At 43.7% G+C, this 26,237-nt stretch overlaps 2 protein-coding genes across 2 annotated transcripts in view; one reads left to right on the top strand and one right to left on the bottom strand.

Moving 5' to 3' along the window:
• The window catches only part of LOC138980398 (X-ray repair cross-complementing protein 5-like), a 37,765-nt gene extending 21,183 nt beyond the window's left edge, over positions 1 to 16,582 (top strand). The window contains exons 11-20 of the mRNA XM_070353264.1: positions 135 to 272; positions 2,042 to 2,150; positions 5,201 to 5,261; positions 6,803 to 6,878; positions 7,727 to 7,923; positions 9,712 to 9,808; positions 11,039 to 11,111; positions 12,301 to 12,413; positions 13,338 to 13,434; positions 14,538 to 16,582. Coding sequence (XP_070209365.1) covers positions 135 to 272; positions 2,042 to 2,150; positions 5,201 to 5,261; positions 6,803 to 6,878; positions 7,727 to 7,923; positions 9,712 to 9,808; positions 11,039 to 11,111; positions 12,301 to 12,413; positions 13,338 to 13,434; positions 14,538 to 14,689 — 1,113 coding nt within the window. The 3' untranslated portion in view covers positions 14,690 to 16,582. The remainder of the gene's footprint in view (positions 1 to 134; positions 273 to 2,041; positions 2,151 to 5,200; positions 5,262 to 6,802; positions 6,879 to 7,726; positions 7,924 to 9,711; positions 9,809 to 11,038; positions 11,112 to 12,300; positions 12,414 to 13,337; positions 13,435 to 14,537) is intronic.
• A 732-nt stretch (positions 16,583 to 17,314) lies between these two features.
• The window catches only part of LOC138980394 (serine-rich adhesin for platelets-like), a 46,957-nt gene continuing 38,034 nt past the window's right edge, over positions 17,315 to 26,237 (bottom strand). The window contains exon 8 of the mRNA XM_070353257.1: positions 17,315 to 25,949. Within this exon, the coding sequence (XP_070209358.1) occupies positions 19,266 to 25,949 (6,684 nt within the window). The 3' untranslated portion in view covers positions 17,315 to 19,265. The remainder of the gene's footprint in view (positions 25,950 to 26,237) is intronic.

The following is a 26,237-nucleotide window of genomic DNA, read 5'->3' as shown; positions in this document are numbered from 1 at the left end:
GAACGCACTCAAACATGCACTCTTTTGAAGTCTTAGTCAGCCGCCTAGATAATAAGTTTTAGCAGGCCTCTGATGTCACATGGCTCAAAGAAGGGAAATACAGTGTGCAAAGGATACATAACTTTATATTGCAGGCTGCTGCAGTTGCGCTGTCAGCCTTGATCCATGCACTGTACGAGACAAACTGTGTGGCCATCGTGCGTCGTGTGTATGCTGCTCGCACTTCCCCTCGCATTGGATGCCTCATACCGCATATCAAGGCTGACTATGAGGTTTGTGTGTGTTTGTGTGTGGTGCATTGGCAAAGCATTAGCCAATAGTTGGTGGAATTTTGCCTGGGTAAAATTCCAAAAGTATGTGAAAGAATTTACTACGACTGGTCAGGTTTAGTGATATTTAGGCCCCCCCAAAAAATAGGTCTGTTTACGGTAACCCGACCGACCCTATTTTTTTCGCGCGACCCTAGACTTTTTTTTGGCATTTGGGAAAAAAAAAAAAAAAATCTTGGTTTTTTTTTGTAAAATAACGTAAAAATATGTGACCCTCCACCACGGAATGAGTCGCATGTCACCTTTTCATGATTTTCATATTTTTACATATTCTTAAAGAGTTTGTTATTCTCTATCCAGAGGTGAAAACCGCTTTACAAAAGAGTGAACACTTTTCGAGTTATAAGCATATGACTATGGTGACCCTCACACTGTTACTAGACACCCCCCGGACTTATATTATGCCTAGCGCAGAACCGCGTGAGGTGACATGCGACTCATTTCGTGGTGGAGGGTCACATATGGTTTTTTGGATAAAAAAATAAAAATAAAAAAAATCCCGACCTACCGACCCTATTTTTTTGGCCTATGTTACCGTAAACAGACCTATTTTTTTATTTTGCCTTAGTTTATTATCTGAGAAACCAAAGGGAAGTAAGCTCTCTAACAGCAAAGAACATGTGCAATATAGTAAAAAGTATAGTAAAAGCAGAACCTATCTCCAGGCACCTAAGAGAATAGCAAGCAATGAAACGAACAAGCGACTGTCATCCTCTTCATCTTTAGTTTAATTATCTTGCTATGAAAAAAATGAATCCACTTCTTGGTCTTCGCTGCCGCCTGGTGAGTTAAGTGTGAAGATTTTTCCGATCTTCCAGGTCAACTTATGTGCAGACCTGCTAGTGACTTAACCCTCTTCGTGTGTACACGCAAGCACAAGACCTAGTGCGCACGGAAAAGATCCTGTAATCCATCTCGGAGTTCGGTGGGTTATGGAAACACGAAAATACCCAGCATGCCTACTCATCGAAAGCGGAATGAAGCTGACTGTGCTCTCAGAGTATAGTTTGGGGAACCCAAATGGGCAAACGAGGTCACACGTAACCAGAACATTCTGGAACGCTGAAGAAGAAGAATTGGTGCCAGATTACCTCTTTATTTGTCATAGTGCTTTTCAAAATGGTTGACATTCATTTAGTGTGTGTGTGTGTGTGTGTGTGCGTGTGTGTGTGGCCTCAGTTGGGAAATTCAGTAAGACCAGGTGTGTTTGTGTTGGTGTGATTCTATGAATTTTGGGGTCCATGTGTGTATGCATGCACACATTTGTATGCACGAGTGTGTTGAATGTATACTGTGTCTGTAATTTGTTCTACCATTGTACCACAATATCACAAGATGTGAAAGGTACATTGATAAATCCACACCAAATAAAGTATATTTGAGCACACAAAAAAGTATACTTGAGCGACAACATAAAGTATATTTGAGCCCCCCTAAAAAGTATATTTGTGACCCTCCACCACGAAATGTGTCGCATGTCACCTCGCGCGGTTCTGCGCTAGGCTTAATATAAGTCCGGGGAGTGTCTGGTAACAGTGTGAGGGTCACCTTAGTCACAGGCTTATAACACAGTTTTCACCACTGGATAGAGCATAAAAAACTCTTTATGAATATGTAAAAATATTAAAATTATGCAAAGGTGACATGCGACTCATTCCGTGGTGGAGGGTCACATTTGAGCAAAAAATGTAATCCCAGTTTATTGTGTGCAGTGCCTGTACTGGATAGAGCTCCCCTTCGCTGAGGATATCCGCACATACACGTTTGGTTCTCTGCCCTTGAAGGAAGGGGCCACCACCAACAAGAAATACACTCCCTCAGGTTAGTTGTTCCTTCGTGATTAGAGGAATATTTTTCCTTTTTTTCTTTCTTTCTTTTTTTCTTCTTTGTTCCTGGGTTGATACTCACACAATCTTTTACGTGTATGACGGTTTTTACCCCGCCATTCAGGCAGCCATACGCCGCTTTTGGGGGAAGCATGCTGTGTATTTTCCTGTTTCTATAACCCACCGAACTGTGACATGGATTACTGGATTTTTTCCAACATTTACCAAAATAGGCAAACTTTGGAAATAACTCTGTTGGGTTTGTATAGATTGTGAAATAGTGAATACTCTTGCTTTTAGTGAGGCAAACTTTCCACACATGCTCCTTGTCCACATGTATCAGACACACCCCTCGCTATTGTATGGCCTATAATGTCATGGGAAAGTTTGACTCCACTTGTTCACTTACCAAAAGTGAACAGTCTGCGTGAATTTTTTTATGAAATAATTTTGTAAAAGCGACCATGCCTTTAAAAAAAAATTTTTTTTAAAAAAAATTCCAAATCACCACAACAGGCAGTCAGAGCGTTGATTATTGGCATGTGACCGAATTGCGGAATGGTCTTATCCTATGTAAAAGTGTTGCCGTATATATATGATTCATGAATGGTTACTGAATAAGCGAGAATGCGCAAAAAAAGTTCATAAGCAAGGGAGGTCACCCTTTACTCTGTGTGTCTGTCACTTGCAGACCAGTTATGTAATCATATCTCTAATTTCTGTTTGAAATTTCCAAGTGTTTGAGTGCATTTTCATCATTTTTATGGGCGCTCTCATTCTGAATTTCTATATTTATACATGTACATGTGAAAAATAAAATCATTTGAGGATTAGCACTCAAGTCAGTCGCGGCGCTGGCTTCAAAACCAGTTGTCGCTATTGGTGTGTGTTTCGATCCCCACGTTATGCGGTGGATTTATTTTCCGGAGTCAACTTTGTGCAGACTCTCCTGGGTGTCCAAACACCCCCTGTGTGCATGCATACACACGATAAAGAATCAAAGTTCACAGCAAAAGTCTCAGGGCTTGGAAACACGAATACACGCATGCAGGAAAAATAAAACAGGGTAGTGCCGTACTGTATGGCAGCTGGCTTCCCCCAGTGAGAAAGCAGCCTGAATTTCCACAAGGGTAACCTCACAGGACTATATTAGGCCAAAAAAAAAATAGGTCTGTTTACCGTAACATAGGCCAAAAAAATAGGGTCGGTAGGTCGGGATTTTTTTTATTTTATTTATTTTTTTTTCTTCTCCAAAAAACCGTATTTTTACGTTATTTTGACAAAAAAACAAGATTATTTATTTATTTTTCCCAAATGCCAAAAAAAAGTCTAGGGTCGCGCGAAAAAACTAGGGTCGGTCGGGTTACCGTAAACAGACCTTTTTTTTTTTTTGGCCTTATGAGTTATTTCTAATATGCTGCCTGTTAGCAAATGATATCAAGGCATGTCGAGAAAAAAGATATCAAGCATGAGCCTTTTAGGCGAATGCTGATATCGTTTGTGAGACATGACTGTTGTCATTTGCTAACAGTCCGCATATTAGAAATAACGGTTTTATTACCGTTTAATTCGACCAAAACAAATTTCGAAGCGACCCCGCGAATTAGACAGAACAGCCGCAATGGGAACTGGAGCGCTCCTACCTGATTATGCCTGTCAGTCAAAGAATTCTCGTGACCTGGGTCAGCCAATCAGAGTAATACTCCTGACGTGATGAATATTCACAGATCAAATGCGTTTGACACACAACAATCTCACAAGATAAACCATGTTCAACATGCGTTTCGGTTGCTTCGCTTTTTCTTGTTGAATAGAGAGCGACAGATTTAGAACCGACTCAAGACGGATGGGAAATGACGTAAAGATACATTTGACGTAACGCGAGTGACGCAATTTCACTTGATTTTCCGAACTTAGGTAATTTAGATTTCAAGTGAGCGGGTCGGCATTTCACACTCAGAGGATGGGCGGTACCTTGCTGTTCCGTAAAGCACCCACCGACGAAACTTGCTTATTGGTATTTTTTTTTAGATAAAGACAGACCTGTTTACACTACACATTGAGCGTAGTAAACTACGAATTTGAATAATATACTACGCAACTACGCAAGTCTGTCGTTTTCTACGCAAACGGTATTTAAAAAAAAAAAAATTCTTTTTCGTCTTTACACCTGTTCCTTGTCCCGTTGTGCTCTCACACCGCCCCGTCCCTGCACGCAAACGGTATTGTTTCGGCTACGCATATCACAATCCGTAATTTTCTTCATCTCCCTTGACCGATCCATTTTCCAATCCATGTTTTCGGCCAGCAGTCGTTTGCTGGGTGCAGCGCGTAAAGCGCCCACGGGCGTTGCGTTGTAGCTTGTTAATGCCGAATAGGCTTCTCCAAGCAAATGCCGGGCACAACTGAAAGCGTTACTGCCAAACCATGCGGGCGTTTCGACACAATGGCTGAACGCAGAGCACACGAAAGTGAAGATGAGAACTGTGAAGAAAATAACTCCGAAAGGCCAGCGACCAAAAAGAAAAAGACGAGCAATGCGCCGAACCAAGTCTTTCTGCCAAAATATCATCAGGACTACCTATGCCTTGTCTTCGCGGAAAGGAAAACATCATGCTCATTGCACTGTCTGCAATTCCCATTTTTCCGTCAGTCAATCAATACATGTGGTAAAAAGTAGCAATCATTGTTCTTGTTGTTGTGATAGGTCGACGAGAAATTCTACACATTCAATTACAAAACTACACATTTGCCTCATTTTGCTCCCAGAAAATACACATGCAATGTTTTAGGGGTAAACAGGTCTGTAAAGAGAGTATTATCTGACAGCATTTGAAGTGTCATTCTGTAGAATAAATCACGCTGATATTGTTGATTTACATTTTTACTTTGTTTTGTCAATGTTTAGCTTGATATACAAAAAGGGTCCCTGCCTGAACGTTTTAACATTTAACAGGTCACCTAGAATCCGTCCTGATTGGTCAAAAAACCATATGGGGCACTGAATTGGTAATAAAAAATCTTATCATTATCCATGTTGTGCAGCGGACCAGCTGAAGGCTGTGGATGAGCTCATCACCTCTATGGACTTGTCCACTGCTGCTGAGTGAGTTGGACAGGGATGCGTATACAGACCTGGGAACCCATACGATTTTGACATAATTTGTATGCATTATGGGCTAGAATACGAGCAGTACGGTTAGTTGAAAAAAATATGACGAGAAAAATTCCTAGACTACTTTTCTTCACAAGCGCATCCCGAAGCCAATCCAGTATTTTGACACATAACACTTTTTTGTCAGTAAACATTGAAAGAAATATTTGTTTTAAACATTTTGGTCAATTAAAATAACCGTGTGACGGACGCGTGTGAAACATGTTTGAATCATGGATGTTCAAATACTGTGTGGAGTACGCTCATTTTTCTGAAAATACACCAAGTTTGCTTGAGAATACTCCAAGTGCAAAACAGGGGTTCCCGGGTCGGCGTATACAGAAGATCCTCTATTTTAGACCTCCACAAATCTGAGAAAATCAGATCTTTTAAAAGAGAAAGTCTGAATTAAATTTGAGGTATATTTACGGAGGTCATGATTAGAAAATTGATGTGGCCGGAGCCGACTCCCATCCAGGATAAGCTGTACGGCACGGCGGCGTCCCTGCAGATCTTCTTCTTCTTCTTCGTACGACGGTTGTGTCAGACTCGGAATCTGGAGGATGCCATGAACATGGACGTTCTTTCCAGGTCCTCCAGTGCTCCCCACATTTTGGTCCTCAGATCTGTTGGGTCAGGCCATGTCTGGATCCGCAGTTGGTCGAGGAGGGGACATGCTTGGAGAACATGTTCTGGAGTCTGATCTCCCTCTCCACAGTCACATGTGGCAGACTCTGCTACACCTATCCTCCTTAGGTGTGCTTTGAGGCAGCAGTGTCCAGTGCGGAGGCGGAAGATGATAGCCTGCTCAGCACGGCTTAGGAGATGGAGGGGGTCTTTTTGTGGCTTGTAGCCAGAAGTTTTGTTGGTGAATTTCTCTTTCCATCTGTGTTTTATTACGGTCTTTGCCTCTCGATAGGACTGGCAGTGGTTTGGCTGTTCCATCTTGCGTCCCTGCAGATGACCACTACATTTCTCAGTTGGACTGGTCTCCACGTGTAGCGGCAACAAGAAGAAGAAGATTAGAAAATTGGACGCAAAAAAGGTCTCTGTTTAGAGGGGAAGATGTGATTAGGGGGTCTTGAATGGAAAGGGTGTTTGACTGTATGTCATTGCTTTCTTGCTCGCGGTTCTGCGCTAGGCTTAATATAAGTCCGGGGAGTGTCTGGTAACAGTGTGAGGGTCACCTTAGTCACAGGCTCATAACTCAAACAGTTCGCGCTCTTTTCTAAAACGGGTTTCACCACTGGATAGAGCATAAAAAAAATCTTTAGAAAAATTTAAAAATATGAAAATCATGCAAACGTGACATGTGACTCATTCCGTGATGGAGGGTCACATATTTTATGCAGACCAAGACGGTCAGTATTCCTCTGTGTAAAATGTCATATTTTGGTCAAAAATACAAATAACGTATATTGTCAAAATGACAAAAGAAGGAGACTACATTCAGTGCTGATATAGACTTGACGGAGTGATTTTTACATCTGCAGAAATGAGGATGGTGAGAAATGTGAAGCGCTGAAACCCAAACTGACCTTCAACCCCTACTTCCAGAGGGTGTATCAGGTTAGTCAACTATGTTTTTCTCTGTTGCATGTCTTGATGAGTGTGTGTCCGTGAATGTCTGTTGTGTGCTTGTGAGTGTATGTCTGAGTGGGGTTTTTGGGTACTTTTTTCTCTTTTCCTCATTGTTTTGCCTTTATCACTGTCTATCTTTTCCCCACTCACTGTTACCCAAAGAAATACAACCACCACTGCCTACAGAAGTATCATCTCTTTTTTATTTATTTAATTTTTTTTATTTATGTATTTATTTGTTCATTTATTATTATTGAGTCACTTGAGAAAAAGTGACTCTATGTAATCGGTCAGTGTTAGTCTGTCCGGCCGGCCGTCCGTAGACACCACCTTAACGTTGGACTTTTCTCGGAAACTATCAAAGCGATCGGGCTCATATTTTGTTTAGTCGTGACCTCCAATGACCTCTACACTTTAACGATGGTTTCGTTGACCTTTGACCTTTTTCAAGGTCACAGGTCAGCGTCAAAGGAAAAATTAGACATTTTATATCTTTGACAAAGTTCATCGGATGTGATTGAAACTTTGTAGGATTATTCTTTACATCAAAGTATTTACATCTGTAGCCTTTTACGAACGTTATCAGAAAAACAAGGGAGATAACTAGCCTTTTCTGTTCGGCAACACACAACTTAACGTTGGGCTTTTCTCGGAAACTATAAAAGTGACCGGGCTCAAATTTTATGTGAACGTGACTCATTGTGTTGTGAATAGCAATTTCTTCCTGTCCATCTGATGCCTCATATAATATTCAGAACTGCGAAAGTGACTCGATCGAGCGTTTGCTCTTCTTGTTTTTAATTATTATTATTATTTTTATTTTTATTTTTTGACAGTGTCTCCAACACAGAGCTCTCCATCCCGATGAACCACTACCAGAGTTGTCCCCCCTCATCGCTCGCTGCTTGCAGCGCCCCCAGGCAGTGGAGGTGGCGTGTCAGGCCAGCGCCGAAAAACTGGGCAAAGCTTTCAAGCTGGAACGCGTGGCCAAGAAAAAGGAGGATAAGTCTGGAGAGGCCATGTTCAAAGAAAAGTGAGGAGGAGGGAGAGAGGAAGGGGAGGGGAGAGGGATGATGATAATGATGATAACGATGATGGAACTTTATTTTTCAAGGATAGAGGTTTAAGGCTACGCCTTTTCTTACAACCGGTCCTTACTTCTAATACAAAATTATATAATAAATGATCAACATGTAAACTAAACGAACAAACAAGCAAACAAACAACACAATGACAAAGTAAGCATACACAAACAAAACAAAACAACATACACATCAAAAATGAAAAATCAATCAGCAAGCAAGCAAAGCATGCAGCATGCAAGGAAGGAAGGGGAGGAGGAAGGAAGGGGAGGGGGAAGGAAGGGAAAGAGAGATACAGGCATGGGAATTGTCCGCCGAAAGGCAAATTTCCGCCGAAATATTTTTTTGTTCCGCCGAAAAAGCAAAAGTGTCTGCCGAAAAAATAAATGAGGGAGGCAAAAATGGTTCTAAAAACTGAATTTAATGGCAAACTTGGAGCTCAGATGACACCAAATTGCACCATTTGGGTTCTTAGGAGAGAAACAAATTTTTTTTGGGGGGGGGGGGGGGGGGGGCCATGCCCCCGGACCCCCCTAGTAAGGCAAGGCGATTCGCGCCGTCGACTTAGCTATTACTTACAGATTTTCAGCCTTTTTTACTTCTTTCAATTCCCATGCCTGAGAGAAAGAGGTATGGCAGAAGAGAGAGAGAGAGTGCCAGGTTTTGAAGTTAGAACGCATGTCAAAGAGAACAAAATCAGGAGTTGCCAAGGAAAAGGACGATAAGTCTGGAGCGGCCATGTTCAAAGAAAAGTGAGGAGAAGGGAGAGAGAAAGAGATATGGCGGAAGACAGAGGGAAAGAGAGCCAGGCTTTGAATTTGGAACGCATGTCAAAGAGAAAAGAGAACAAATCAGGAGTTGCCAAGAAAAAGGAGGATAAGTCTGTAGAGGCCATGTTCAAAGAAAATTGAGGAGAAAGGAGAGAGGAAGGGGGAGGAACAGAAAGAGAGAGAGATATTGCGGAAGAGAGAGAGAGAGCCAGGCTTTGAATTTCGAACGCATGTCAAAGATAAAAGAACAAATCAGGAGTTGCCAAGAAACTGGAGAGGCCATTTTCAAAGAAAATTGAGGAGGAGGGAGAGAGGGGGGAGAGGGGAGAGGGGAGGGGGGAAGGAACGGAAAGAGAGAGAGAGATATGGCAGAAGAGAGGGAGAGCCAGGTTTTGAATTTGGAACGCATGTCAAAGAGAAGAGAACAAATCAGGAGTTGCCAAGAAAAAGGAGATTAATCTGGAGAGGCCATGTTCAAAGACAAGTGAGGAGGAGGGAGAGAGGAAGGGGCGAGGGAAGGAAGGGAAGGGGGGAGGAAGGGAAAGAGAGAGAGAGATATGGCAGAAGAGAGAACACATGTCAAAGAGAAAAGAGAACAAATAAAGAGTTTCCATGGTTAAAGAAAAGTGAGAACGAGGGAGGGAGAGAGAGAGGGAGGGAGAGAGAGAGAGGGAGGGAGAGAGGGATAGAAGGGGATAGCGAGATAATCACAGGGAAAGAGAGAGAGTGCTTAGGAAAAAGATGACAAAAGAGAGAGAGAGAGCGAAGTTACAAGTTTGAATGTGTCCACTAGAAAGGAGGCTACATCGGGAGAGGCCATGTGGAAATAAAAGCAAGAAGGAGGTGACAGGGAGGGCAGAGCTTTCACGTTGAAACTAGTGCTATGAACACAAAATCTGAACAAGCAAGGGGGAGTACAGTTGCAACTGTGCATTGTAACACCTTTTTTTTTTCTTGTTTTTTTTGCAGTGGCGCGTCTAAAGAGGGTCCTGCAGCAAAACGTCCCAAAATGGATGATGACCTTGCCGGGGGCATACAGGCCATCACCAAGGCCAAGGTCACAGAGGTCAGCTTCTGATTTTAATTTCAATAAATCAGCAAATCACTGAATAACACTTTTTGAACTGTTGGTCTTCGTCAGCAACAAAAAACACTGGGACACAGTTAGAAAAGCACACTGTTGGTCTTTGGCATCCCTTCAACCAATTGGCTATCCAGGATCAATGCAAGTTTGTTTTCTTTGAAAAAAAAAGAAAAAAAAGAAAGGGGAGATAAAAACGAACTTATTTAGAATAAAAGATCTTTCTTTCTTTCTTTATTTGGTGTTTAACGTGGTTTTCAACCACGAAGGTTATATCGCGACGAGGGAAAGGGGAGAGATGGGATAGGGGAAAGGAGGGGGGGGGGGGGGGGGGGGGGGAGATGGGATAGAGCCACTTGTTAAGTGTTTCTTGTTCACAAAAGCACTAATCAAAAAATTGCTCCAGGGGCTTGTAACGTAGTACAATATATGACCTTACTGGGAGAATGCAAGTTTCCAGTACAAAGGACTAAACATTTCTTACATACTGCTTGACTAAAATCTTTACAAACATTGACTATATTCTATACAAGAACCACTTAACAAGGGTAAAAGGAGAAACAGAATCCGTTAGTCGCCTCATACGACATGCGGGGTGCAGAGAAATAAGGATGTGGAAAAGAAGACTTTTGGTAAATGAAATAAAGGTGATGGATCCAGTCAGGTAGAAATAAGACAACAAGAAAAGAATTGGAAAACTGCAGGGAATAGTAGGGAGAGTTTTCTTGGAAGGAAATATAGGTGAAAGGACTGGTAAGGCAGAAATAAGACAAAAGAAGAGAAGAAACAGAACCGTTAGTCGCGTAAATTCTTTCTAGCCCCAACCAATATGGGACTCCCCCTAACCCGCGGGGGGTATAAAAGATCTGGTTATTTTCAGGTTTGTGAATGTGTTCACGCATGCACAAGTTTGGTGCCAGGATTCACTTTCTTCAGCAAATTTGCAGAAATGGGCATACAAGTTCAGGCAATTGAATTTTCCTAAACTTAGGCAGAACACATCACCTTTCCTCCACCCTGAACAAATCATAGTTTGGCACATCTGCCGAAATTACTGCAAGCTTTGTAAGGATTTGAAAGAAGTTTGGTTGATTTGCTGCACAGTCGAATGACATCCCTGATATTTACATGCTAACTACACTGATAAATAAACTGGAAGCTTTAATTTTGATGGGTTTTTATATGTGTTTGTGCATGTGTGTGTCTGTGTTACAGGTTGGTACTGTCACACCCATTGAAGATTTCCAGGACCTGATCTCCAGAAAGGACGAGGACCTCTTTGAGAAAGGTGAAGCGATCACCTTCTTGACTGCTTCTGCTTTACATTTATAGATTAAATGTAAAGCAGAAGGACTATGTCGGGTCTATAATAAAAGCTGGTTCTTGTGTATGACTGTGTACGTAAGTGTTAGTTGGAGTGCCTTTGAGAATGACATGGGGCGGGGACATAGCTCAGTTGGTAGCGCGCTGGATTTGTATTCAGTTGGCCGCTGTCAGCGTGAGTTCAAACCCACGTTCGGCGGAAATTTATTTCTCAGGGTCAACTTTGTGTGCAGACTCTCTTCGGTGTCCGAACACCCCCCGTGTACACTACATTGGGGTGTGCACGTTAAAGATCCCACGATTGACAAAAGGGTCTTTCCTGGCAAAATTGCTTAGGAACAGTTAATAATTATAAGTAATAATTGTCTACCTATACCCGTGTGACTTGGAATAAAAGGTCGTGAAAGGTAAATATGCGCCGAAATGGCTGCAATCTACTGGCCGTATAAAATTTCATCTCACACAGCATCATTGCAGAGCGCCTAGAACTGTACCCACGGAATATGCGCGATATAAGCGTCCTATTGATTGATTGATTGATTGAATGATGAACAAATGAGCTTGAGGCGATCATCCTTTTTTGAGGATGAAAGTCGCTTGTTGATTTCAATGCTTGTTAATCTCTCAGGTGCCAGGAGATTGGTTCCGTATAACTCTCGCTTACTCCATTACACATGGCATATGCATTTAGAGCGATTACTTCCCTTTGGTTATTTGATTTCTAAACAACGCTCTGCCTCATTTCGTTTAAGATATTTATAGAACACACTAACCAACCCTTTTATGTTGAGTGCGCAGAGTGACATGTAAAAGATGGTAACAAGAGGCCAACGCTGGGAGAGAAGAGAAACATTGGGGAAGCAGAGATTGAAAAACATTTTGTCAGCACAATGTATTGATCTTACAGCTTTTCAATTTTTACTTTTTGATTTTTTTTGTAACTACAATAATTGTAAGAGCCGCAGACATGTAAAACAGTGTTTTGAGCTCTACATCATTGTTTAAAATTGATGAAGGAAATATACTTATTCTTCTTGTTCGTCAGATGGGGATCGAGTATTCTAATTTTGTATTGATGTGCTCTGAGGGTATTTGTGAGTTTTATTTAACACTGAAAAGGAAGTTTCTAACACAGAATTTTGTATTGTACACAGCTTGTGAACAGATGCAGGAACGCATCCAGCAGATCGTGACGGACTCGTTCGGGCAACAGTTCTACGGCAAAGCCATGGACTGCCTAAAAGCTCTGCGCACGGAAAGCATCAAGGTAGAATGCAAAGTTATTTCCGCTTTGAGTTTTGTGCTGTCTGTGTGTCTTGAGAATCCTCAGGTCAGCTGTTAGGTTTTGATCAAAGTGAATCCACTGTAAGTGTAATCATGTTTGTGCCGATTCCCTTTTCTTTATTGTGTTTGAAGATTTAGTCCTGCCTGCCTCTGATTGATCTCACCTTTGTCTGCAGAACTCCTCATACAACACACACTCACACCCATCTACCCACCCACTCACCAACACACACACACACAAGCATGCCTATGTACACACACACACACACACCCATCCACCCACACACACACACACACAAGCACACGTACACACAAACACACCTATCCACCTACCCACCAACACACACACACACAAGCATGCCTATGTACACACACACACACACATACACACACACAACCACCCAACCAGCCACACACACATACAAGCACACGTACACACACACAAAACACACCACACACACAAGCATGCCTACGTACACACACATACACACAATCACATGTACACACACACACACACACACACACACACACACACATACTAAACACACCACACACATTCTGTTCAACCTTCACCATCCTGCCGTCAGCTAATGGTAAGGAAACACAAATATCTCTGTGTTTGGGAAATCATCATGTGCATGTGGGGTTCAGAGCAGTGATATGAGAAGCGTTCTTCCTCTGCATGTTGTTGAAAAACCTTGACTGCTACTCAATTCCAACAGGGGGACTGCAGTTGGTCTTCATGAATCATACACACACACACACACACACACACACACACACACACACACATACACACACACACACCCCTCCACACACTCACCCATCCTGCAACCGAAGGAGTTTTTTTTTAATTTGGCTTGTGAGAAATTTGAGCACCACTTATTTTTGTTTCCTCTTTTTCCAGAAATCTGAGTCCAACAACTTTAACGATTTCATCCAAGATTTCAAGGACACCCTGATTACCAAAGGCCGACGAGACTTCTGGGATAAAATCATAGCAGGTAAGTGATTGTTGGGTCTATTCAAAGGTTGAGCATTTTTCTGATGTTTCTAAGACTTCTTTTCTCAGACAAGTTTTTTTTAACACTAGAAGAATCTTAAACATATAGACCGAGACAACTCCCACGATCAATAGTCAACAACAAGAAATGTTGTTTTAGTGAATTTTTCTTGAAGAAAACCCTCAAAGAAAAACATAGTGTCCTATGTTTTTTCTTTGATGAACATTCCACGAAAGAATTGTTTTGGAATTACTGGTATGAGAGAGGGGCGGGGATGTAGCTCAGTCGGTAGCGCGCTGGATTTGTATCCAGTTGGCCGCTGTCAGCGTGAGTTCGTCCCCACGTTCGGCGAGAGATTTATTTCTCAGAGTCAACTTTGTGTGCAGACTCTCCTCGGTGTCCGAACACCCCCGTGTGTACACGCAAGCACAAGACCAAGTGCGCACGAAAAAGATCCTGTAATCCATGTCAGAGTTCGGTGGGTTATAGAAACACAAAAATACCCAGCATGCTTCCTCCGAAAACAGCGTATGGCTGCCTAAATGGCGGGGTAAAAAACGGTCATACACGTAAAATTCCACTCGTGCAAAAAACACGAGTGTACGTGGGAGTTTCAGCCCACGAACGAAGAAGAAGAAGACTGGTATGATAAAAAGGTGTTTGTGGGGTGGGGTCCCCCCCCCCCCCCCCCCCCCCGTATGTCACCACCGTGGTACGTCACATACCTCCGTCATTCTGCCAGCAGTGCCAGTGGTTGACTACACCGAAACACCCACACACCTGGGTAGCCAGACTCTGTTGCTGCTAGCTTTCCACGGGGAGGAAGCGACCGCATTTCCCAGCGATGGGACAATAAAGTAATGAAAATAAAAGGCTGCAATCTACTGGCCGTATAAAATTTCATCTCACACGGCATCACTGCAGAGCGCCTAGAACTGTACCCACGGAATATGCGCGATATAAGACTCATTGATTGATTGATTGATTGATTGATTGAAAAGAGAGAAAAAATGTTAAGACTGCAGTTCAGCCAGTCTTGACGCCATAGCCTGTGTGCAAGTGAAAGCCTGGAAGTAACAAACACCAATCGTATGTCTCCTCAGAGAAGCAGTGCCTGGTCAGCAAAATGGAGTGCGAAGAGAGCGATATCTCCAAGGAGGAAGCCGACACCTTCATGGCAGGAGAGGTCAAGAAAGAGGAGGCCACTCCACAACAGGAGGAGACAACTGCAGACGATTTGCTGGCTGACTTGTAGAAATGCTGTGTGTCTGTTGATGCCAATTGTGTTCGTTTTTTGTATGTGACTGTAATCTGGCTGAATCTTTTTTTTTTTTTAGACTTCTGACTTTTAGTTTTGAATAGGCCTACAGAACAAACAAGTCGCGTAAGGCGAAATTACTACATTTAGTCGAGCTGTTGAACTCACAAAATGAAACTGAACGCACTGCATTTTTACACAATGACCGTAGTTCGCCGCTCGTGCAAAACGCAGTGAAACTGATGAGCCTGTTTAGCGCGGTAGTGGTTTCGCTGTGCTGCATAGTACGCTTTTCTGTACCTCTCTTCGATTTAACTTTCTGAGCGTGTTTTTAATCCAAACATATCATATCTATATGTTTTTGGAATCAGGACTGACAAGGAATCAGATAAAAAAAAATTTAAATTGATTTAGGAAATTTAATTTTGATCACAATTTTTATATTTCTAATTTTCAGAGCTTGTTTTTAATCCGAATATAACATATATTTATATGTTTTTGAAATCAGGAAATGATGAAGAATAAGATGAACGTAAATTTAGATCGTTTTATTTAAAAAAAAAAAATTACAATTTTCAGATTTTTAATGACCAAAGTCATTAATTAATTTTTTAGCCACCAAACTGAAATGCAATACCGAAGTCCCGCCTTCGTCGAAGATTGCTTGGCCAAAATTTCAATCAATTTGATTAAAAAATGAGGGTGTGACAGTGCCGCCTCAACTTTTACAAAAAGCCGGATATGGCGTCATCAAAGACATTTATCGAAAAAATGAAAAAAACGTCTGGGGATATCATACCCAGGAACTCTCATGTAAAATTTCATAAAGATCGGTCCAGTAGTTTACTCTGAATCGCTCTACACACACACACAGACAGACACACACACACACACACCACGACCCTTGTCTCGATTCCCTATGTTTAGTCAAAACTTGACTTGTAAAAAAGTGCAGAAAGAAAGTTACCTTTGAAAGACCTAACCAGAATGAGGTATGCTGTGGTAGATTTAAAATAATACCCTTATGATACATGGTTTGCAAAAGAGCTATTGGTTTAGTTTTTGAAGTGTAATGTAGAAATTTTTTTTTAAAAAGGGCAGGGGAGATAATTGCATAGAAGCTGTGCTTTCCAGAACATGACACTGATGTTTTAACGAAGACAGTCTTTAGCAGTGTGCAACTGAACAGTGTTATCTGTTCATATATGTTACGGATAGTGAAGTATTTGCTTCTTTTCTGATGCTTGAAAGTGTTTTCTGCCCATATTCCATGAGAAAAAAACCTAACACTTTTTTAAATAATTTTTAAAAAGAGAAAAAAAAGTGAATGTTATGCATGCCACTGCAGCAATTAAGTTTTATTTTTAGTCCTAATTAAGGGACTTCAAATCAGGCCTTCAGCATCTATGGAATAACATTGGGACTTCAAATCAGTCCTTCAGCATCTATGGAATAAAATTCTTGACCAATTTGAATTGAACGTTTTGTTTCATGACATGTCTTCAGCCTAAAACCAATTGATTGTAAAATATTCTGTGAGGTTTTTGAAAAGTGAGGAAGAACTATTTTGTGACTGCTTATGTGCATGCATGTGGTCTTCATTTTGCAAATGCACACCAAATTGATAACAATGCAGATAACTGAAATAAAAATGTTCAGTCCTGTTAGTTCCATGTACATGTATCATGTATGTTCTGTGCTTTTTTGAATACAAGTATGGATTGAGGACATGCAGGGGGGAGCGAGAAAGTTAAGTATTATTCTTAGGATTTTGAAAGCAACAGAAAATTGAATTTGAATGAAAGAATATTGTTGATTATTAGTCGAGATTGTTGGTGAAACATCTCCTGATTTATACAGCATATTGGAATAAAAATCAAAGAAAATAAAGCACAATTGGCTGTGCTTTTTAACTTTGTTATAAAAATGAACGATTCAGATGACTGACATGTCTGATCAGAGAGAGAGAGAGAGAGAGTGTGTGTAATACTAAAAGAGAAAGAATGTGTGCACCAACATCCAACCCACCTCTCCGCCTAGAAAACACCCACTGCATGAAACAGGCTTATGAATTAATCTTGTTTTTAACACTTCCCATGGGTTTATAACGTTGTCTCCCTGGAATGTTGGCGTAACTCGATTCTTGGCGATTTTGTGGAAAGTAAATCATTCTCAATGAGAAATATCCTCTAAAATATTATGAACAATACATGATTTAACATTCTTTTATCGTTCTAGCCATACGAGGTACAAATATAAACACTATTTCATAATAGAAATAATCAGTGTTGGCCTTCTACTGAAGTGAAAAGCTGTATAAAATTAGTTACGCCAAAATTCCACAACGTCAACATTTTAATTTGCCATCATCCATGACATTAATGTTGAGCTTTGCTTTTAGAACATGCTTTCTTCATAATTAAATGTAATTGTAAACATCCCTTGAAATAACCCTGCATTTAAAGTTTTTTGGGTCTTGGAGTTCAATCACAGTAATGAAACTAAAAGACACAGAAATCACAACTTTCTTTCTTTATTTGGTGTTTAACGTCGTTTTCAACCACAAAGGTTATATCGCGACGGGGAAAGGGGGGGAGATGGGAATCACAGAACACAGAGGTACTCATTCAATAACTTTATTTTTACATTAAACATATCATGAATGTGATGAACATATGACAACATATTTCAAAAGAATATACAAATAACAACAATGCCATAATGAAGCTTTTGTTGTTAAAGGGGGAAAAAAGTAGAACTTGACAGTGGATTGAACACTACGAGTTCCCCATCCCGGTGAAATGGTACCATTTTGCACTGTCAGTCATGCAATACTGATAATCTTTAGTGTTACTCCTACCATTTCAAACAGTTAGAAGACCTCTATGCACAAGTATTGAAAAAAACCATGTTTTTCATACCTTATGCTATACAGATGCAGTTTAACCATGGGACTTGGGACTGGTATCTATGCTGATGTGAGTGAGATTTGCAAATTGTAACGAGATCAACCAAGTCCATAATAAGATTTTACCATCAAAACTAAAGTCAACGAGCATGAACTGATAAAGAGTAAAGTGTTAAATTTTTCTTTTTTGGATTTGGTAATGATTTTTCTGTTTGCTTTCGTGTGAAGTTAATATGATGACAAATAAGAAATCAAAACATTCAAACGGGGAAAAAAATGAATGTATAACAAATGACGATTAAATCCATGATAATTCGTGACACTAGCGATGATGATAACCAGGATGATTCTTTCAATATTTGCTTTACAAAAGGGCAACAATAATATTTGAATTTAAATGAACAAAACTCATCATCTGTACATCTGTGGTAAAAACATTTTTGTACAAAACCTAGCCAATCTTAACACCAGTTTTGACTGATTCAAGTATTGATTCAATACATTTACCAGGAATATCTGGCTGAAGAACATTATATTAGCTATGTATACGGAGTCAAGCACATCCCTCTCTGTACCAGTTGTTCAATTTGTTTTCATAGATTTCATGCATCTCAAGTTCACAGCTTCACACACTGCCATGTTTGCTTCTTACCAGTACTCATTATTTGTACCTTCACATCAAAGCAATTGTTTTTTTTTTACACCAGCTTTTTCTTAGCATTCAAAAACAAATAGACTAACCTGATTTCATCTGGATTCTCTTTCTCTTTTAAAAATAAATAAATAAATAAAACAGGAATAGAGAGGGAGAGAGATTCAGACTCAGAGAGAAAAAGAAAAACAAAACTTCCTATACTACTGGAGGAACGAAACTTTCAGACCAAACTTGTTTCAGGTAGATAGCTCTTTTTTCTTTTGCATTTTAAACTTAAAACCAGAAATACTGCGGTTAAATGGCATTGCGGACTTCAGTGACTAGCAATGGAGCATGTTTTACATCATATTGTCAATGTTTCTTTCAAAAAGGCAAACAGGCTGATGCTATGTACAGCACTAAAGCACGAGAAAGCGTACCTAACTCGTAACATTTTCTGATCACTGGTAGTGGTATGGCAGATTTTGCAGGACAACATTCAGTAGTTATACATGCGCATGCTACCTAAATAAAATATCCACCATTAATTTGATACAGAACATACCCAGAACCAAAGAGGCAGTTAATGGTTTGAATATCAACTGACGACTTGCTAGGTTATATGAATGAACAAGCACACAGATGAAACACAGACAAACATTATACTATAGATCTCATTTTTAGACAGCCTGGCTAAATTAGGCACACCTGTCTGCCAAAATCATAACAAATTCATGCCGGGAAGCAGCAACAATATACACATTTAAATATGGCAATCTCTTTGAATGTTCTAGCTCTCTCCCTTTAGCCCTAGGCAAACACTGACCAAGAAAATGGAAACTCAAGATTTTCATATAAATCCTTAAACTAAGTTAAAGGTAATTAAAGGTAAAAGAAATTGATTGTTAAATGCCACAAATAAAATACCATTTAACCTGTGAACAAAGCATAAAAAAAAAAGAGGAAGAAAGTTGCTAAACGAAAGAAAAACCAAAATGGAAATGAAAACCGTTTCAACACTTCACATCTATCTACTGCGCTGTTCGATTTTTCTTTTTTGAAGTTTCACCGGAATCAGCACCTGCGAGTCTGCGTTTTAAAATGTTTGATTCTTTTAAACGCTGTGAGGGCACCACCGGCCTGGATGATCGTCGTATGGAGGATGAAGATTCAGACTTTAAGTCCGACACAGGTCCAGACGAAGAAGGCATGCTGTCAGTCACAGGAGTTGTGAAACTGTCTGTCCCGTCTATATCGGCTGAAACCGATTCTTGCTTCAGAGGTGTGTCAGCGTTTAGGTCTTGGGCGTCCGTTTCAGGACCCACCATTCCGTCGTTGTGATTTTCTCGCACCACTTCTTCCAACGAGTCCCTTGAATCACCAGCGCGCACTTTAGTCCGGGACTTTTTACCCAACACACCCTTCACACTTTTCTTACCTGCGTGTACAGTCTTGGCCGAGCCATTGCTTACCTCAGCACCATCAACCGCTAGTACCTGGGAAGATTTGTTAAGGAAATGAGATGCCCCAGTTGAGTAATCCAGGTGGCTATGACCACTGTTGCTAGTGCCTGCCACAGGACTAGTTGACGGTCTTTCAGAGAAGCGAGATAGTCCGGCGGCGTCCCGGCCCATCTGGTCATGGGTGGCGCTCCAGTCGGCCGTTCGCCTACGCTTGATCAGTACTGCCTGGTAGCCTTCGGAATAGTCTGCGTGTCCTATGGGGCGAGAGGGGGAGATGTGCGACGGCAGGGGTGGGGCTAATACATCTGGAGAGGCCAGAGGTCGGGGTCGACGACGAATCACCACGGCCTCTTCCAACCCCGACTGATTGTGCATGGAATTCCGTTTTTCGCTACCTCGAACCCCACTTCCTGAAGGGGTGGGGAAGTCACTGAGCGCGAGAGTGGTGGTTACATAGCTGCGTCGTTTTACCACTGCGTGTTCAGGGCCGGCTGAAGTCAGCTTAGCGTTTTTGCCTGTGCCCTTGGGGGACTTAACGCGGGGTGACTCTTTGCCGGATTTTCCTTTTTTGGTCTTAGTATTAGCTGCTGGAGATTTGTCTTTTTTCGAAGGGCTGACGCTGCTCATAATGTCAAATATATTCTCTCTGTCTTTGCTAGATCTTGATTCACTCCTGGGACTAACAGCAGGGGATTTTCCAGCCTCAGAGATTGCTGGCACAAATTCAGATTTCACGGGTGTATCTAACTTAAGTGAGTTTCTCTGCCTCTTACCACCCCTCTGTTTCTTAGGGGAGGGCACATCATCTTTGGGGCTTTGGAGTTCTTCAAGTTTCAGTTCAGGGGCATCACCGTCCATATCAGGTTTTTCATCAATTGTTTCAACATTTTCAAGTGAGTTTCTCTGCTTCTTACGACCCTTCTGTTTCTTAGGGGTGGGCACACTATCTTTGGGGATTTGGAGTTCTTCAAGTTTCAGTTCAGGGGCATCACCGTCCATATCAGGTTTTTCATCAATTGTTTCAACATTTTCAAGTGAGTTTCTCTGCTTCTTACGACCCTTCTGTTTCTTAGGGGTGGGCACACTATCTTTGGGGATTTGGAGTTCTTCCTGTTTCAGTTCAGGGGCATCACCGTCCATATCAGGTTTTTCGTCAATTGTTTCAACATTTTCAAGTGAGTTTCTCTGCTTCTTACGACCCCTCTGTTTCTTGGGGGTGGGCACACTATCTTCGGGGCTTTGGAGTTCTTCCTGTTTCAGTTCAGAGGCATCACCGTCCATATCGGGTTTTTCGTCAATTGTTTCAACATTTTCAAGTGAGTTTCTCTGCTTCTTACGACCCCTCTGTTTCTTAGCGATGGGCACACTATCTTCGGGGCTTTGGAGTTCTTCAAGTTTCAGTTCAGGGGCATCACCGTCCATATCAGGTTTTTCGTCAATTGTTTCAACATTTTCAAGTGAGTTTCTCTGCTTCTTACGACCCCTCTGTTTCTTGGGGGTGGGCACACTATCTTCGGGGCTTTGGAGTTCTTCCTGTTTCAGTTCAGAGGCATCACCGTCCATATCGGGTTTTTCGTCAATTGTTTCAACATTTTCAAGTGAGTTTCTCTGCTTCTTACGACCCCTCTGTTTCTTAGCGATGGGCACACTATCTTCGGGGCTTTGGAGTTCTTCAAGTTTCAGTTCAGAGGCATCACCGTCCATATCAGGTTTTTCATCAATTGTTTCAACATTTTCAAGTGAGTTTCTCTGCTTCTTACGACCCCTCTGTTTCTTAGCGATGGGCACACTATCTTCGGGGCTTTGGAGTTCTTCAAGTTTCAGTTCAGGGGCATCACCGTCCATATCAGGTTTTTCGTCAATTGTTTCAACATTTTCAAGTGAGTTTCTCTGCTTCTTACGACCCCTCTGTTTCTTAGGGGTGGGCACACTATCTTCGGGGCTTTGGAGTTCTTCCTGTTTCAGTTCAGAGGCATCACCGTCCATATCAGGTTTTTCGTCAATTGTTTCAACATTTTCAAGTGAGTTTCTCTGCTTCTTACGACCCCTCTGTTTCTTAGGGGTGGGCACACTATCTTCGGGGCTTTGGAGTTCTTCCTGTTTCAGTTCAGAGGCATCACCGTCCATATCAGGTTTTTCGTCAATTGTTTCAACATTTTCAAGTAAGTTTCTCTGCTTCTTACGACCCCTCTGTTTCTTAGGGGAGGGCACACCATCTTTGGGGCTTTGGAGTTCTTCATGTTTCAGTTCAGAGGCATCAACGTCCATGGCAGGTTTTTCGTCAATTGTTTCAACATTTTCAAGCTCGGCCTCTGCTTCAAATTTGTGAACGTCTACTTCTGGATTTTCCGCCTTTGCTGCCTTTTGAGATTGAGAGGTTTTCTTTGCAGATTTTGGAGGGCGACCTCGCTTCTTTTTTGGTATTGCTGGCGATTCTGAATCGACAGAGGGTTTCACCTCCATTTCTGTTTCCTCTGCAAGTTCAGGCGCTTCCTCCTTGGGTAAAACATCCATCGATTCCTCTTTCACAGCTACACTTTCTTGGGATTCATCGGCCTCAATGTTCACAGTGCTAACTTCTGCCCCGTCTTCAGGCTCAACAGGCATGTCAACTTCGGCCATACTGTCTTCAGCGGGTTCTAATTCTTTCACTTTAGGAGGGCGGCCTCGCCTACCCTTCTTTTTGGCTGAGACAGGAGTCCCTTTAGTCCGTGCATCTGCCACCGATGTTGATGGTTCAGCTTCCTCAGCAGGAGTTGGCTCAGCAATGTCTTGGTCTGCTGTGTTCAGCTCACTGCTAACTACTTCAATGTCTTGGTCTGCTGTGTTCAGCTCACTGCTAACTACTTCAACGTCTGGTTTGGCTTCAACAGACTCTTCGTCTGCCTGGGCTGAAGTTTCATTCACTGACGCCGATTCCGGCACCTTCTGTTTCGGAGGTCCGCCTCTCCTCCCTTTCCTTCCCCGCGATGATGGGGTGGTTGACTTCGGGGAAGGCAGATCATGTGCCACTGATGTGGATGGTTCTTCGTCCAGTGAGGAAGCTTCTTCCACAGCTGTCTCACCTGAATCTTGCTGCCCAGAAATGTCCACCGAGGCTGGAAGTTCTTCGGTGACAAGATCACTTTTTGCTGCCTGTGATGCCAGTTCTGTCTCCATGTGATCCTCACATGCTGCATGTGTGTCTGCTTGCTGAGATAAATCACTGGCAACTTCCACTGATTCTTCCACCACCTCAGGCCTGTCGGCTGCAGGTTCAGCTGTGCATTTTGAAGCCTTCTTTGGTGGCCGTCCTTGTCTCTTCTTACCTGTCGCTGGGGTGACTGGTGACGTTTCCAACATGGTCTGTTCTGCAGCTGGCTCTTCAGTCACGTCCATGTGATGTTCTTGCACCGTGTCTGTACCAACATCTTCACTCTCTTTGCTTTCAACAACACTAGATGACTCTTTGCTTTCAATAACACTACAAGACTCTTTGCTTTCAATAACACTACAAGACTCTTGAACGTCTTCCTCCACAGGTTCGGTTGTCTCCACAGCAGAAGAAACGCTAGCTTCTGGTTCCACCTCTACCTCTTTGTTTTCACTTACATCTTCTACTGGTTGTGCTCTGATCTTTTTGGGACGTCCACGCCGCTTCTTGGTCGTCTGTGGGGTTTGTTCTTTCATCTCCTCCTCCGCTGCCTCAGATTCCTCTCCCTGACAAGCTGGTACATTTTCAGCCTCCATGGGCTCAGCTGTGGGCAGATGATCTGGAGTGTCTGCTTCAGTGGACTTGGTTGGTGATGGAACAGAAATGACCTGCTCCACCGTTTCTCCATCCACGCTGCTGCTTTCCACAATGTCTCTCTGAGGGGCGGCCCCTGTTGCTTCCAACTCTTCCTCCTCTTCTGTATGGCTGCCAGAAGCCTCTGTTGTAACTGCCGCATTTTCTTCGTCGGCCAATGGAGGGTAAACAGGCGACTTCACCCTTTTGCTGCCACCTCTTCCCCGTCCCCTCCCTCTGCCCCGACGAGAACGATGACCCTTGTATGGGCGTGCACGCCCCTTCTTTTTAGGCGGCGGAGCGATCGTCTCATCCTGTTCCTCGCTCTCCACTTCATCTAAACTGCTCTCTAGTTTCGCCTCGTCTGTCACCGCTACTGCCTCTCCTTCAACCGTTTCCTCAGTAACCATCTCAGAGACTGACGGCTGCAAGTATGCTGGTGACTGGATAGGGGATTTCGTGGGGCTTTCCTGGCCCTGCGTGGGTGAAGCGTAGGGCGACTTTACGGGGCTTGTCCTGGCTGGTGAAGCATGCGGCGATTTCACCGGGCTACTGCCTCTCACAGGAGACGCCACTGGGCTTTTCTGAGGACTGGTTTTAAGAGGGGAAAATGCCAACAGGGACTTGGTGGGGCTTTCTCGGGTAGGAGAAGCCACGGGGGATTTCTGAGGGCTGAATCTTGCTGGGGAGGTAAAGGGGGACTGACTGGGGCTGGCCTTGGTGGAAGAGGCAGCAACATCTTCAGTGCTTTCAGTCAGGGGCACATAACTCATCTCCTCCATGCTGTCAGACACCTTCCTCCTGCCCCTGGGGCTCTGACCCGGCGACGACCCAGACGACTTTCTGCCCCTGCGAGGACTCTGGCAGCCCGATTGCCGCCTCCGACCTCGCTTGCCCATGATGGAAGGACTGGTTGCTCGGGCAACCTCCTCCACGGTCTGCTGCACCAGCTCCCCGATCTCAGGGGGGTGCGTTTGCCTGACTTCTTCACTGTAGGCAACTCCCTCCACCTCCTCACCTACTGTCACTTCCTGTTCCACGACCTGCATGTCGGACGAGGTCACCACCTCCTGCTCTACGACCTCCATGGACATGTCTTGGGTGTCTTCGTAGGTTTCTGCATTCTCGAACTGGTCCTGCTCTGCTTGAGAGGAAGCGTACATGATGTCTTCTGACCCCAGTTCGAAGGACTGGACAGCCTCCGTCACCACGCTGGCTCCAGGATCCTCCACCTCCGACGGTTTCTGCGGGCTCTGGCTGCCACTAACGTTCTGACCTCCGTCACTCATCTCTATGTCTACCGATTCTTCAGACGCAACTTCAGAAGCTGGCATTTCCTGGGCGAGAGAAGAGGAGCTGTCGGTGTTGTCTTGAGAGTCGATGGCAGCCAGGTTGTGAGGGGGTGAGAAGGTTGCAGCGGGAATACCAGCAGTTCCAGGGGTGATGGAGACGATCCGGGTGCCTGTGGGACTGTCAATGAGCACGTTGCCTTGCATCATGCGTCCACCAGGGGTTACCAGGTCTTTGGGTGACCCTCTGCCGCGCCCCCTTCCACCACGACCTCTGCCCCCACGACCGCGACCTCTGCCCCTGCCACGTCCTCCGCGCCCACCTCGGCCACGTTTCACCTGAACGGCAGGCTGCTTCACCCCACTCGGAATTTTCCAGTCATCGTCAGCTAGGCCGACCAAATCCAAGTCTGCTTCGTTCTCTGAATCTTCCTCTAATTCAACTTCCGGCTCTTTTGGCACTTCAGTCTTTGGAGGAGTCTCAGAACGGAAAGTGAGGTGGTGTCGAATGTCCAGCAAGGGTCCGGCCGATTTGGCCTGAACAACTGACGTGGGGCTTGTGACCACGGCGGAAGATCCCGCCCTGCTGACCACCTGGGGGAGGGAGGTGAAGGCCAGCTGAGCTCCCGAGGAATTAACGGACACCATCCTGACTTTACCCCCCAGGCCTGTAGGGGGTGAAATGACGATGGGGTTGGTGGAGGTGGTGCCGGAGTTGGTCACCACAGCGTCCACGATGGATGTGCGGATGTTGCTGGCGTCCACGATGGATGTGCGGATGTTGCTGCTGCGCGCTTCGTGAAGCGGGGTGCCCACCATGGAGGAAGGGGAGGTGGTGGTAGAGAGGATGGAGGCAGGGAAGGAGTCCACGCCGCCGCTCTGCTGGCCGCGGGAGGGGGAGGAGATGCTGACCAGACGGGTCCCCCCTTCACCCCCCTCCAGGGCAACGCGCACGGAGCTGGCAGGCTGGGCAGAAGGGGAGGAGGAGGCTGACGCTGCGGAGATCTGGGTGAGGATTCGGGTGCCGTCTGGCTTGGTCATCAGCTGGTACTTGGCCATGGGGGTGGTGGTGGAGGTGACGGTGGCCGGGGTGGAGGTCAGCTGGGGGTGGACGATGTTGATGCCCCGACTGCTGGTGGTGGACTGGGTCAGCATCACAACACGCCTACCCTGGGGCCCTGAGCTCACTGGCGTCACCTGTAAAGGGTAAACACGTTCACGTCAGTAATCATGGTAATAAAGCTAGTTTCCTAACAAAAATGTGCCAGCGAGCAAGAAATCAATGGTTGATGAAGCTTGATAAACTGAACAAACAGTCGTACACAAAATACCATAGCTACTTAAAGACCACAACAGAGATTGGCTTGGGCGTCGGTCATCGGTCTTTTGCTATGTTAAATTTGGAAAAGACAGACACACATAGGTCTCAATCCGTCAATTGACCGATAGACATGCAGCAGTCAGTCAGCACGTCTTATTTTGGCA

This window comes from Littorina saxatilis, linkage group LG11 (genome assembly GCF_037325665.1).
Source record: "Littorina saxatilis isolate snail1 linkage group LG11, US_GU_Lsax_2.0, whole genome shotgun sequence".
In the NCBI taxonomy this organism is placed as follows: domain Eukaryota; kingdom Metazoa; phylum Mollusca; class Gastropoda; order Littorinimorpha; family Littorinidae; genus Littorina; species Littorina saxatilis.
This window is presented reverse-complemented; position numbering and strand designations above follow the sequence as displayed.